We start from the raw sequence: 15,191 nt of genomic DNA, 5'->3' as shown, positions 1-15,191 counted from the left end.
ATTGTTTAAGCTTCTGGGTAGTTACGATGCCAGAATATTTGTTATGTGTGCAAGGGTCCAACATGATCATTTTGAGGTGACATCTAATACATACATATTCTTTATTGTTGTATTAACCATTCATTTTGACCACCACAAAATTTGCACCACTAATTCAATACTTTTACGCACAAATAACACAATAATTGGATGATATAAGGGTAGGTCCCCATGCACTTGCTTAGCTTATTTTGGCTAGGAGTAGATCCTCAACTTTTTTAGGAGCAATTTGTGGAGTAGTAAAATCAGTACTTACCTTTATGCAATCCTCTTTAATCATTTTGTAAATAAAATTATTTGTAATATTTCTTGCAAATAAAATTTGTAGGCAAAATTGTAGGCAAATAAAGAGGAGAGGGAAGAAAGATGGTGAAGCCACATGGCATTTTTTTCAATAAGCAACAATTGCTTATTCTAGCCCTTTTTTTTTCTCAAGATTAGGGCATCTTCCCATACAGCTACTTAGTTTATTTTGACTAACAACCCCTGCTCAATATTTTAGAAATTATTTGTTAAACTACTACCCACGAATATTTATCTTTGCAACTTATTTTTAAACAAAATATCTTTAACTTTATATTTATATTAATAGTATAACACAATGACTGATTTTCTAATCTTGTCTATTTATTCCTCTCCATTCCATTCTATTCAATTCAAATGCTTTGTGTGTTTCCCTGCCCTAGTTTGTTTCACAATGGCTGCTCTTTTGCTGTTAATGCTTTCCATATTTTTAATCTCTGCTCTTCCTCATTCTCTCAGTAGTCTCTCTCACCGTCATCAACAACAAGAAGAATTGCTGTTGCGATTCAAAGCTGCCGTTTCAAAGAACGGCACTTCTCTGACTGACTGGAGTCCCCTTTACCACTTCTGCAACTGGCCTGCAATTACCTGTGATTCTTCTTCGCACTCTGTCCGTGTCATCAATTTATCCTATATGAGCTTAGATGGCACCATTTCTCCTGTGCTGGGGAATCTCTCCTCTCTTCGATCCCTAGATCTCTCCTTCAATAACCTCACTGGTACCATTCCACCTGAATTCGGCCAACTCCCACATCTTCGATACCTAGATCTCTCTGTCAGTCAATTACAAGGAACCATTCCGTCTGCTCTCGCTGCTTGCCGCAGTTTGTATCTTCTGGTACTCTCCTTTAACCAATTGCATGGTAGCATTCCGCCTGAGCTGAGTCTTCTCACAAGTTTGAAGTTCCTCATCTTGGCCTCAAACAGTCTTACAGGTACCATTCCTCCCTCTTTCAAAAATATGTCTGCCTTAAATGAATTGGATTTGGGCATTAACAGTCTCTACGGCCCCATTCCTCTTGAATTGGACATGCTCACTCACCTACGTTATATTAATTTTCGTACAAATAACTTATCAGACACCATTCCAAATTCTTTAGGAAATCTGTCTGCCCTGATTTTTCTCCATTTGGAATATAACCATCTCCACGGCCCCATTCCTCCCGAGTTGGGCATGCTCAGTGACATAAAGGAGCTTTACCTTGAGATAAATAACTTATCAGGCAGCATTCCCAGCTTTTTAACAAATCTTTCTAAATTGAATGCATTAACTTTATCTGGCAACCAGCTAAATGGGCATATTCCATGGGAACTTGGTACCAAGCTCTCTAATTTGGTAAAACTTGGTTTATGGGGAAATCAGCTTAGTGGAAACATACCGAACTCGCTTGGAAATTGTTCCAGTATGGAATTACTTATTTTAAATGATAACCAACTGGGTGGAAATGTTCCAGTGGAGCTGGGTAAGTTGAATCTTCTCACCCAGCTTTACCTACACACCAACCAACTTGTTAGCGACAGCAGTGGCACATTGGCCTTTCTCACTGCTCTCACAAATTGCTCCCACTTGCAAGAACTTGATGTGAAAATGAATCATTTTACTGGTATATTGTCCCCATCCATAGGCCAACTGTCTTCCAATCTCAATTACTTGGCTTTATCAGCCAACATGATAAGGGGAAGCATACCAAAACAGATATTCAATCTGACAAACTTAACTTACTTAGATTTAGGCAATAATTTTATCAGCGGCAATATTCCATCTGGAATTGGAAGATTTCGTGAGTTGGAAAGATTGTATTTGTATGGGAACAAATTAGAAGGAAGCATTCCAAGTGAGATAGGTCAAATGCAGCATCTCGGACTCTTAAACCTTAGTCGCAACCAGTTATCTGGAAAAATACCAGATTCTCTTTGTAGCTGCCAGCAGTTAAGATATCGTTTCCTTCAGCACAACAAGTTATCAGGGGCGATCCCTGTTAGTTTGGAGGGATGTCAGAAGTTGGAGCTCCTTGACTTATCTTACAATAAACTAGGGGGAAGAATACCTCGTGAAGTCATTGCCAGCCTTAAAAATCTGCAATTCTACCTCAATCTCTCATGGAACTCTCTGCAAGGATCCTTGCCACAGGAGATTAGTAAAATTGTAATGGCTCAAGCCATAGATATATCTGGAAATCGACTGACAGGGGTCATTCCAAAATCTGTAGGAGACTGCACAGCATTAGAACATCTAAATCTGTCCCACAACGCCTTTGTAGGTCCAATACCAGAGTCACTTTCCAAATTACGAAATCTCCAAGAGATGGATCTTTCTTTCAATAATTTGTCAGGGCAGATTCCAGAAGTAGGGTTGTTTCCAAATAGAACTGTTGTAACATTGTTTATGGGGAACCCTGGCCTATGTGGCCCAAAAAATTATTCATTGCCTCCTTGCCCAAATTTGACCCAGGAAAATCATTCCCTACTCAAAAAAATAGTCTTATCAGTTGTTGGAACCATTGCATTTGTAGTATGCTGTTTCATTCTAGGAATGCTACTGAGGCATAAACTTTCAAGGCAACTAGTCCTTCCCTCGACCTTTACTTTTCGAAGGCTCGACCATCCAAAATTTTCTTATCAAGATCTTGTCACTGCAACATCAGGATTTGATGAGTCAAACTTGCTTGGACTGGGTAACTTTGGATCAGTCTACAAAGGTGTTTTGAGGGATGGTAAGGTAGTTGCCATCAAAGCTCTTAATTTGCAAACTGAAGAAGCTGATAAGAGTTTTAACAGAGAGTGCAAATTGTTAGGGAGGATTCGGCACCGTAATCTCATTAAAGTCATAAGTGCATTTTCCTACCCTGGTCTCAAAGGTTTAGTTCTTCAATTTGCAACTAATGGGAGCTTGGAAAAACATTTGCACCCTGACAGAGATGATGAGGGCTTTTGTAAATTGGGATTGAGAGAGTGTTTGAGCATTGTTATAGATGTAGCCCATGGCATGGAATATTTACATCATGATTGTCCTCTACAAATTGCGCACTGTGATTTAAAACCTAGCAATGTGCTCCTAGATGCCGACATGACAGCCCTTGTGACTGATTTTGGTATAGCCCGTTTAATTACTGTTACAAACTCAGATTCACTGAGTACAACAACATTTACACTCAAAGGATCCATTGGCTATATTGCTCCAGGTAAGATTTCTTTGTTTATCTTTATACTGGCATTATCATTTCCTTCATTGACTTTTTAAGAATTTCATGAATAAAATTGCTTGCAGAGTATGGATTGGGTGGGAGTGTTTCTACAAAGGGAGATGTTTATAGTTATGGAATTCTGATATTAGAGATGGTTACAAGGAATAGGCCAAGTGATGACATGTTTGAGGGAGACATGAACTTGCAAAAGTGGGCGAGGTTAGCTTTTCCAGACAGATTGGTAGATATTGTTGATAGTGAGCTGTTGAAAGATGTGAATGAAAATATGGAAGACAATAGATGTCTTCTTTCTTTTATTCATATTGGTTTGCTTTGCACTAGTGAATCAGCAGGAGAGCGACCTTCCATAAGAGATGTAGCCAATGCTTTGGAGAGCCTCAAGGCAACTTTCATGGGAGGTGCAGCTACTTCCAATTTGACATCTACCATATCAGACCTCTTACACAATGCCAATCCCACAGAAACATTGGCATCTAATAGTCAAAGTTCTACATTTTAGATGCTTATAACTTCTATTACGAAGTTTTAGTCCTTTATGTTTGCTAGTTTCAAGTTTGTCTTGTGTTCCTTTATGTTTGCTGGTTTCAAGTTTGTTTGTCTTCCACCACAAGCTAGTCTTATTTCATGTCAAATCCAGCTTAAATGCTAGCTCTTTGAGCTTGTAAGCTGTTTAAATTCATGGGTATGCATTGTACCTGTTTTTAAAAGTATGAATTTGTCAATACATATAAAAACAATGCAAAATTTGTACCATATTGTACTATTTATAATAGCCATTCCTTTCATAATATGCAAAAGTTTAAGATGGTTTTCCTCTCGATCGCAAATAGTCTCCAAGCTCAAAAACATGAGACCAATTTGTATGCCATGCAAAGGATGATATACATGGCAGAAAGAAGAAAGCATGAATAAGAATTTAAGAATCCACCATTTTTTAGTTGTTTGAATAATTTAGAATGGTTAAATAAATGATAGGATCATGGAGTTATTTGTAGAATTTATTCAAAATTAAGACACAATTACATATAATATAATTGTATATATTCTTTAATTGAGTATTTGAAATCTAACAAAATATGTCTTATATTATATCAATTGTGATAAAGCGTTATAGCTATTATGAACTTAACGACATCTTTGGACCTTCTATAGCAATATTGAAGAATTGTTTCATGTCACTTTGCAAAATACTTGACAAAGAGCATAATTTTGAACTATCTATATGGTTTGTACTGAAATTATTTGAATAATAGATTAAAATAATAGAGATTTTGCTATTAATATTTCATAATGTGCAAGTGTATGAAAATAGGGGACAAAAGGGAGGTAAAAATGGTCATTTATTCTCAAAAATCAGCTATAATTGATTACAAAAATCAAAATGTTTACACTCAAAATTTGAAGATGTCATTAAAATAAGAATTATAGTACTGTAAGTCTAGTTACTAAACTACTAAAGAAATTTAAAAATTGTTAAGAATAAGAGAGTTAAATATTGAGTGCATATAAAAATGTTCCTTTTTTTTTCACTAAAATATATCATAGTGAACTTAATTTGGAATAATGAATTATAGAATAATATGCATTCTTTTTTTTCAAATTTTGTTAAACTACCAAAAAAATATAAAGAAAAATAATAAATATGTATTTGAAAAATATTATTAAAAGGAAATGAAATGAAATAGTTTAATCTATTCAAAATAGAAAAAAAAAATCACATGGTTCGAAAGTTAAGAAGCATATCAATATTTTTTGGTAGTTTCACTAAATTTCATTTCAAACTTATCAATTTGACAATGTTGAAGTTCTAAAATACTATTTAATACAAAGAACATATTTTTATGAAGCAAAACTATCTATACAAATCTCAACCCATTTATACATCTTGTAAACCACAATTTTAAAAAATAAAATAAATCTATAATAATTTAAAAAATAAAAAATCACAAATATTCAATCCATAATTTTTAAAATAGGAAATTTCTGTAACCCATAGATCCAAATGATATGAATCCGAAAACATGCAAGTACAAATACTGAAAAAGATTAGAGGGTTGTCCTCAAAATCAAAGTCGATGCCAAAAGACTAATTTTACAACCATCATTGATACATGTGAATAGAGGAACCAAGTTGTCTAGGAGCTTTCAAATGACCAAAGAACAAATACACAACTCACATAAAACTAGGGGCTAGGTATCTAGTGTTTTCAAGAAACCAAGGACTAATGAACCCAACATATGCATATGCATTCCTTATAGTTGTAGACGTATAAAAATGACCATATTCCTAAATGAATATTTTATGTTCATTTATCTATTTAATTAAATCCAATTTAATTGAATCACTCATATTCCTCTATTTAATTAAGTAAATTACTCAATTTTTTTAAATTAAATTCACTATACCTCTTTGACCATTTAATGGAATAAGTCATTTTATTCAATTAAATCCCTTCTATCCACTTTTAATTAAATTCAAATTTAATTAAATGGTTATCCTAAATTGAATAAATCTAATTTATTCAAATTCCCCAAATTGCAACCAAATTGAATTAAATTCATTTTATTCAATTAAAACCTATTATCTCTGCATCCACTTGCAAAATTTTACATCCCCCACTTGCCTCCTAACCCCTATTCCTAACCCCTTATAGACTCTTCTAATCACTTCTAATTAGCCTAACCCATCTCCTAAACTTTGTCACATCCCTAAGCAAGGGGAAGTCACTTCTCAAACCCTCAAAGTCTTTGAAAACCCTCAAAGGCTTCAACCACTTAATTTTCCAAGTCTTCCAAACCATTAATGGTTAACTCAACCCTCTAGCATGATTAAAGAATTTCCCTAAACTCAACCTCCATGTAACCCAAGGGTCTCCTCAAGCATTCATTGCTTTGACCATGGTTATCCCTTAATCCTTTGCACAAGAGTTTATCCTTTGGATAAAAGCTTTATCCAATGGGTAATCCTAACCTAACCTAACTTAACCTTAACCCTTACCCCCTAAGATAACCATGAGGTCTTCTCAAGCATTTAATGCTTCTTACATATCCTCTCAACCAACCTTATGTTGCCAATTGTCACCATTTCATTGGTGAGAATTGTGGACATGGATTGAGCAACTTTCAAACTCAACCCTTGATTAACTCTTTCAATCCTGGCCATCCATTGCCCTATTTTTGCTATAAATAGAGCTCTCATTCCTCCATTTTCATCTCCAAGTCTTTAGCATCATACTTATACTCAAATCCATACAAGCTTTAAAATCTCTTTTATGCTCATCATTTAGCCTCTCTTTTGAATAGGAATTAATCTAAAATATGCATGTTTAGAGTGTTTTCCTTATCATTTAGCCTAATCATAGACTAGTATATCATGCTAGGATAGTCTTGCTACTAATCTTGTCATTTTATAATCTAGTTTATTGCATTTATAAGATCATACATAGATAGGTTGCATTTACATGTTAAGATGTATCAAAGGCATCCCTCGTTCTTACATTTGTCATCCCTAAACCACTTTGCTCAGTGATCTGAGAGCAGAGAAATTGGTTTGAGGGACCTTGTGAGATAGAGAACCATGGAACCAACCTTGGGAAGCTGAGCCATACTTCATGACTCCATAGCTTGCGCCAAGAAGTCCTGTGGGTGTGTGGACAAGTCTCCCTAGAGCTCCATTTTTCACATTTTTAGTTCTATTGGCCCACTTTTTCCGCATACAATAGTATTCAATACAACTGAGAATTCCCCAAATAACCAATAAATAAATGCCCACCATGTTTTCATTGTACTTGACCATATAATAAAGGAATAAAAGCAAACTTAGAGGGTAATCATATATTTCCAAATAGGATCTCTAGGTCATAGCCATTTAACATGTATACATATGACCAACTCCATTGAACATCTCCACCATTCTAACCATTTTATTGCACTAACACGTAAATAAATAAATAAACAAATCTATTACAAAATCCCTCTCATACAAAAATTAATAAATAACCAATCCATCCAACATATTTCCACAAGCTTGTGAAGATAAGAAATCAATAATAGAGGAATACCCATAACTAAATCACCATAGATCCATAGCATACAATTACATGCAAACGCATACAAGAATCAATTACATGCAAATGCTTACAAGAAACATGTAAATCTAGAAAAATATATGAAAATCACATTCAAGTGTATGTAACCAAATGTAAACCAAGGAATCACTTTTTCTCTAATGCCCAATATTAAGAAAAGTTCCCACAACATTTGATCAACCAAATTAGATCTTTATGATTTTTTAGAATTGCAAGTATTTCCACATTAATCTGTCAAGAACATTTATAGAATAATAAATATACAATAATTTCAATGGTATTTGAATATGTTAAATAAACATAACATAAACAATGAGAACGACATATATATACTCTAAGAAGACCATTTTAAGAATAATTTAGCTTCCAAGCAATAAAATAATATATTATTTAACAATAGTAAATATTTTATAATAGAATATCAAGTTCTTTCTTCCATGGTCATGAACGTCCTCTTTCTTTGATTAAAAAATCATCTTTCTTTAATAAAAATCTAATATGATAACTATGTAAAAATTCTCTCTCGGTGTCTCCATCCCAATTTCTTAATATGTAGACCTATGGAGGCCCAAAAACCATCATAAGGAATCAGCATGGGCCCAAACAAAGTTCAAAAATACTATGGTAAAAATTAATATGACCTACACTCCATTATTTGTCATTTATCACCTTTAAAATATGTTCTATGACATGTCATAACATGTGTCATTAATGGGTTAAGATTCTTAATCCATTTTGTACCATTACTTTTAACTAGGCTCCTATGCATCATAATATCTCTTACACCATGCATTTTTATTATAGATACTCTAACACCTCTTTCATGACAAGATATTTTTTAACTAATATAAATATACACATAAAAATAAAACATACATGGTATAATGGCCAAGGCATAAAGTGGAGTCTTTCATTCCATTAGAACATTAAATAATAAAAATATTATGACTTACAAGGTGTCTATGACAACTAGCCTTAAACCACACACACTAAATAACATATTAAGTCTAGAGAGTGTTAGTCAACTCTGAGTGTTTAACACTTTTAAGTCTAGAAATGTATTCTTTGTGTGACCATACACATTAAGCAACATATTAAGCCTACAAAATGTCAGTTTATTTTGAATGTTTAACACTTTTAAGTCTAAGAGTGTAAGCTTAGTGTGTGATGTTTAAACCTTCAGTCTATGACACACCTATCCCAACACTTTCTTCATTTAACACTCAATCACATGGGTAAAACAATGCTAAAATACGGAAAGAAGTTTTGAATTCTCAAAGACATAAGACTTTAAGACTATTTGGAACCTCATCCATCTCATTAAGATTTCAAATATAATATTGTCACTTCGCCGGATATACAAAACTTAACAAAAGCTAAATTATTGTTACAGAGAAAGAGCACCAATAGTCGCCATAGTTAGCTATGACGCCTATTAGTGCTCTTCCCCTAGTCATGCAATATGTGTGGGTAGTGGAAGATGTCTTACAAGACCTGTTATTGTGTGGAATTTTATTTTGTATGGAATTGCCAGCATAGAATTCTGACCATTTCACTTTGACTTTTCTCTGTACTTACTGCTTGCCATTGATCACAGTAGAAGGAAGAAAAGAGTGTTGCCATATATTTGAATGGCGTACTTAGAAGAATATTGACTGTCTCATTTTAATGCACACCACAAAAATTTTGGATTGTCAAACACGCTTACCTTATTCACATGATATAGGAAATTAATGAGAATTTGGGGGAGCCTGCAGGAAACAAAACAGATGGCTTTAATTTGTCTTGTACTGTTGTTTTTCTCTGCACTCAAGATGCACCTACCACTTATTTTTCTACACTGTAGAAGAAAAGTGAATTGAGGAACATTAACAGTCTGGTTTTTTTATACTGTACAAGAAAAGAGCGTTGTCAGATATTAAATTTGAATGACTTATGTAGAAGAACATTGACAGTCTAATTTTAGTGCTCACCACAAAAATTTGGAATTGTCAAAACACGTTTATCTCTTTCCTATGGTAAAGGAAATTACCAAGAAATGATAGTTTCGGACTGCAGTTTCAAAAGAAATAAATTATATGTGAAAACATAGATCTCAGTTATTGAATTTCTGTAATAACCCATCATAATTAACTTAACAAAATTGATCATTCTTTTTTTGTTTGTTTAATTTAATCATTTGTGTTTGATTCAATCGCATACTCTGAGCATCCATTCATTAGGATAAGGCATTCATCCATCCGGGATGAGCATCTAACCATACGGGTTAGGCATCTGTCCATATGGGACATAAGATTTCATCTATCCAATGCGGGATAGGCATATACCCATACTGGATAGGCATCTATCCAATCAGGATAGGAGGTGCTCTGGCCAGAGACTTAGACTCATCAGGACCATTCGGGTCCTGAGCCACTCACTACGTACTACACTCTTCTAACAGAAGTGCACCGAGGTCGTTGTCCTTAGGAGTAATTGAATAACATAATACAAGCTTGAATTCCACCTCGGAATTTGGCTTAAAGCCTCGGGAAGTCAAGCGAATCCATACGGGATTCCTTCCGAGTATGCATTGAATTACTTTTTCCAATTTTAATTTTCTTATCTTTCAAAATAGGATTCTTACTCAATCTTTCTTTTACCAAGCCTAGATCCCACCAACGAACGCCTGAGTACGAGGGACAACTCCGTCCCAAGACTGCCTACATACCCGCTTCGGCCCGGGATCAAGGCGTAAAGTATGTAGTTCTATTTTCTACTCTATGGTTTGATGTAAACTGATTAGTGGGTACGCAACCCTTTCTAGGGTCAATGTCCCAGACAGTTTCTCTGCGGTTGCTACCCACAATGGTAGCTCTTAAGCAAAGGCTCAAGATGGCCTATTGCTTGTGGCCTAGAACAACTAGATCCTAATTCTTATCATGAGCGTCACCCTTGACCAATTGTCAATCGACAACAATTCTTTGAGATTAAATCAATTTTATAAAAGCATTTCATTCATCATCCCTATAGGGGTTTACTATAGTTTAACTCAGCGGATGAAAGATCGTTTTAGAGTTATCTTATTAAATTATCGATCCAAGGGGGATTACCCACCCCTTGGATTTTAACTTCCAAGTGTCCCTTATTACTCCCCGACGATTTATAGGGACGATGCCACGGACGTTGTTGATGTAGCTTTATTAGGCATTAAGTGCAGTAGTTCAATACGATGGCATTACTCGTAAATGTGACCCAGAGGCACTGTATATACTGAACGCTACTTGGTTTTGGTTTTCCAACTTCCTTTATTTAATTTTTCTTCTAACTTATGATAACATCATGTTTGGAAAATAATTATGAATTGAACGCGTATATTTAGACATTGCAAAGCTCAATTAATTGAAATAACTACTTGAAGAATGACAGGGAATAAAAACCATAACTAGAATTATTTATTATTCAAAACTTGAATATAACTTGCATAATAATGATAGCTAGGTAACTTGCATACTAACAATTAAACGTATAATTTGCATGAAGAAGGGAACACCAATAATTGAAATCAATGTAAAGACATTTGCATGAAGCGAAGGTAGGGTAAGTTGCATGCGAGAATATCACTTATAAAACCACTAATCCCAACATAGAATTTGGCTTCAAGTCATTTAATTGCTAAGTGGATCTTAAAAGGATCTAAGTTTCATTTAATATAAATTGGTTAAAACTAGTTATAAATCTAAAAATTACCTAAGTTTTAAAAAAAAATTATTAACTAAAATTTATATATAAATACATAGAAGAAGGAATTTAAATAAACTAAAATTTTAAACATACACAAAAAAAAAGAATTTTTTTTTAAAAATAAAATAAAATAAAATTAACATTGCCATCGAAGTGTGTTTGGTTGGCATTAATTAAAGGTGAATGGGAGTGCGACCCCACGGGTCCCCTCCACTACCCTGCGGCCACTGCCGCAGCAGTGACCGCAAGCTAGTGGGGGGCACCGTTACGGTACCACTCCCTGCAAGCATTAACTCCTACCTGCGAGCCGGTATGCACATGCACTGTATCGTGCGGACATAAATATTAAACACTTTGCATAATCGCCTAAATTTTTTAATCACTTTGCATTATATATATATATATATAGTTCAATCCAGAATATTAATTTGTAAAAAAAGAGAATACATAAACAGGTATGTATTCATAAGAGAAATAAAATAACCAGAGAAGGATTTATTTATTCATTCACGAAGAGAGTTATTTCTTTACACAGGGAGATTTATTCACAGAGAAAGATTAATTTATTCATTCACACAGAGAGATTTATTCACAAAGAAAGAAAGATTAATTTATTCATTCACACAGAGAGATTTATTCAGAGGAAGAAAGATTAATTTATTCATTCACATAGAGAGATTTATTCACAAAGAAAGAAATATTAATTTATTCATTCACACAGAGAGATTTATTCACAGAGAAAGAAAGATTAATATATTCATTCACACAGAGAGATTTATTCGCAGAGAAAGAAAGATTAATTTATTCATTCACACAGAGAGATTTATTCACAGAGAAGGATTAATTTATTCATTCATAGAGAGATTTATTCCTTAACACAGAGAGATTTATTCATAGAGAAAGAAATATTAATTTATTCATTCACAGAGAGGTTTATTTCTTCAAACAGAAAGATTAATTTATTTTTATATTCAATATCATCTAAGAGAAAACAGAAAAGCAAAAATTTGATTCTCTACCTTTTAAATAGATTAAATAAGATATGCAAGAGAATTCTGCATTTGTATTTAAAAGAGAATGGATTATAACATTGTATTTCTTTAAAGGAAATAGAAATAGATTTTTCTTCTTATCTAGCAATTGAGAAAGAATACTATACGCAACCAAAGAATCTAGAAACTATATATTTTGATAAATACAAATTCCTCATAAGATAAAGGGAGAGAACCTGGTTTACTAAAGCTTGATGTTGAATCCTCTAGCTATCATTTGATCTTTCCTTGCAGCTTGAGAGATATCCTTCAACCAACAACTTAAAAATCCCGCAACAAATATGAGACTACAAAAAAAAACTTGGGAAATTTCCTTCAAAGCATAATCAACCTCCTTCTTTGAAACTTGCCTACAATTTTATAAGAAAATTCCCTCCATTCCACTATCTAGAAAATTTAATTAAAAGGAAGATTCTTTCCCAATTTTGGACTTATGCAATTGATTAAACTTAGTGGGGGAGTTACATGCAAAGTGGTGGGGAATCCTCTAGAAACTTCTTATTCTTCCTACAACATGTGCCATAATTGGATGTGGAAAATAAATAAAATAAAAATAATGTATATTTTCCATGTGTGTGTGTGTGTTATTATTATTTTATCCTTTTATAATATTCAATCAATCATTTAAATAGTTTATCCAAAAATAAAATAGAGTTGTATTTTAAATCCAAAAGTGATAAAGGAGGGTTGTGACAATTTCAACAAGTTTGGATTTTCAAATAGGTTTTATTTATTTCACATAATTTAATTTCGAAAAATAAGGAATGATAAGACAACAATAGAAGTTGATAGTTTAGAAGCTTGGATTAAAGTAAATGAGTTGTGAAAGTCATATGATTGGGTTGAAGCTATTCTGGCTCCAAAACAGAACTTTAGTACAATGTGTTAGCGACAGGTTAGTCAATCACAAACATTAATTACAAAATCGACGGAGTAAAATGCGCGACTAACACACGTGTTAGACAATCCGTACTGTCATTTTGGAGCTAGAATAGACGCGCCCATATGATTGACAGATTGACAGTAGCATTCATTAGGAATCTTAAAATTTTGGATTGTCAACCACACATATTTCAAGGAAATAATTAAATAATATAGAAAAATATTTAATAAAAGAAATAAGCTAATCAGAATTTGTATATCATTGTCCTCTTTTTATTTGCTTTTCAGTTAATTATAAATAATTCCAAATCATTTTAATTGAATATTAGTTTATTTCATATAGATTTTTGAAGTTTAATATAATAGTATTGTTGAAGAAGAAGCATAGGACAAATGCCTGTAGTGCAATCCTCTTTGTAGCCCAAACTGTTATGTCATACCAATTCAACACACTTCATAATCATCTATGATATATTACTATATTTTTTGCTCATCACAATCCTTTCCATCAGATCACACACACCACAAATGAATTGTTATTCCTTATATATCGTCCACACTCTCCAAAAAATCACTTAGGTGAGCTCAAATAGGACTTGTCAAATCTAACGTGTGATTCAGAGTACAGGTAAGCCTCAAACATGTATGTTAACCACAAAATTTGGTTGTGAATCAATCAAGCATATAACCGGAGCCTAGGGTAAAAGTACAAACCTATATCACACTTTTATAAAGGAAAATGTTAACACAACAATAACTATTCAATTTCGATTCCATAAAAATGACATTTGTATTTTGAATTTGAAGATGATGTAAATTGATGAAATGTGTAAAATTTGATGAAGTTTAAGTATATTATTTAAAAATAATAATTGACAAGGATTGATATTTTTTTTATTTTGAAGTCAAATTTTTTATTGCTGAAAAGTACTGAAAATCAGGGGGTTTCGTTCCCACCAAAAAATAAAATATAAATCAACCTATTTTTTTCTAATTTTGATCTCCTTAATAGATGGCATACCAAATATAACTGAATTTGACAATTTTTTTCTCCTGCCAAATTTTATCTATTAATTTTATGTTAATGAAAAAAAAACCCTTTTAGAGAAGACTCTCTCTTCTAGTGAACCATATTTTAAAAAAAAAATTAAGGCAATTCAATATTTTTTTTTGTTTTTCAAACCAGCCTCTTACTAAACATCAGAATATCTACTTGTAGTATTTTTGAAATAATATATTTTAAATCTAATCAAAACATCATAAAAAATAAATGAGTAGATTCTTGACTTCAATCTCTCCAAAAGGACATTTTTTTAATTTTTTTAATAAATTGAGTTTGCTTGTAGAAAATTGTTGCAGAAGTCAGAGGTTTCAGAAATGTGACAAATTTGGTGATGCGGCTGCCACTTAGGATGTTCTGGCTGAAAGGGTTCCGGTCGGAACCCTTAAGGCCGATGCGACTGGTCATTTGAGCGACCACACCCCTTCAACCCAAGATAAATAATGATTTTTTTGTTTTAAAATATCAAAAATAAAGGAGTGCAAAACAATATGATTGATTTTTGAATTAAATCAACTGTTCTTGCAAATAAAAATGACATTTTTGATATAAAGCGGCGAAGATTTCTAAATTTTTGAAGATTTTGGTAGATATTAAATTAAATTATTTTTCAAGTATGTTATATTAAATTATTTTTCTCGATTAAATAAATATCCAATATTTTATTATTTTCTTTACCGACCATTTAATCTTAGTCGACAATTTACACTTTCACGTCTTTATCCCAACCCTTCATTTCTCAAGTATGTTATATTAAATTATTTTTTCTCAATTAAACAAATATCCAATATTTTATTATTTTCTTTACCTACTATTTAATTTTAGTCGACATTAGGAC

At 32.9% G+C, this 15,191-nt stretch overlaps 2 protein-coding genes across 2 annotated transcripts; both read left to right on the top strand.

The window, feature by feature from the left end:
• The first annotated feature begins 736 nt into the window (after window positions 1-736).
• Window positions 737-1,928, top strand: LOC131875814 (probable LRR receptor-like serine/threonine-protein kinase At3g47570). Its single transcript, XM_059220494.1, has 2 exons — window positions 737-1,805; window positions 1,858-1,928. The coding sequence occupies exons 1-2, from the start codon at window positions 737-739 to the stop codon at window positions 1,926-1,928; spliced, it is 1,140 nt and encodes a 379-aa protein (XP_059076477.1).
• An 83-nt stretch (window positions 1,929-2,011) lies between these two features.
• On the top strand, window positions 2,012-4,343 carry LOC131875813 (putative leucine-rich repeat receptor-like serine/threonine-protein kinase At2g24130). The gene is made up of 2 exons (XM_059220493.1): window positions 2,012-3,524; window positions 3,611-4,343. The coding sequence occupies exons 1-2, from the start codon at window positions 2,012-2,014 to the stop codon at window positions 4,045-4,047; spliced, it is 1,950 nt and encodes a 649-aa protein (XP_059076476.1). The 3' UTR covers window positions 4,048-4,343.
• The last annotated feature ends 10,848 nt before the right edge of the window (window positions 4,344-15,191 follow it).

Source organism: Cryptomeria japonica, chromosome 5 (genome assembly GCF_030272615.1).
Source record: "Cryptomeria japonica chromosome 5, Sugi_1.0, whole genome shotgun sequence".
Taxonomy (NCBI): domain Eukaryota; kingdom Viridiplantae; phylum Streptophyta; class Pinopsida; order Cupressales; family Cupressaceae; genus Cryptomeria; species Cryptomeria japonica.
Note: the sequence above shows the minus strand (reverse complement) of the source record. Positions and strands in the feature narration are given on the sequence as shown.

Excerpts from the sequence above, each read along its gene's own strand:
- LOC131875814 (XM_059220494.1), top strand. The coding sequence starts at position 737 with ATGGCTGCTCTTTTGCTGTTAATGCTTTCCATATTTTTAATCTCTGCT. Across the intron at positions 1,806-1,857 it reads AAATGTTCCAGTGGAGCTGG|CGACAGCAGTGGCACATTGG; the intron begins GTAAGTTGAATC and ends CCAACTTGTTAG.
- LOC131875813 (XM_059220493.1), top strand. The coding sequence starts at position 2,012 with ATGATAAGGGGAAGCATACCAAAACAGATATTCAATCTGACAAACTTA. Across the intron at positions 3,525-3,610 it reads CATTGGCTATATTGCTCCAG|AGTATGGATTGGGTGGGAGT; the intron begins GTAAGATTTCTT and ends AATTGCTTGCAG.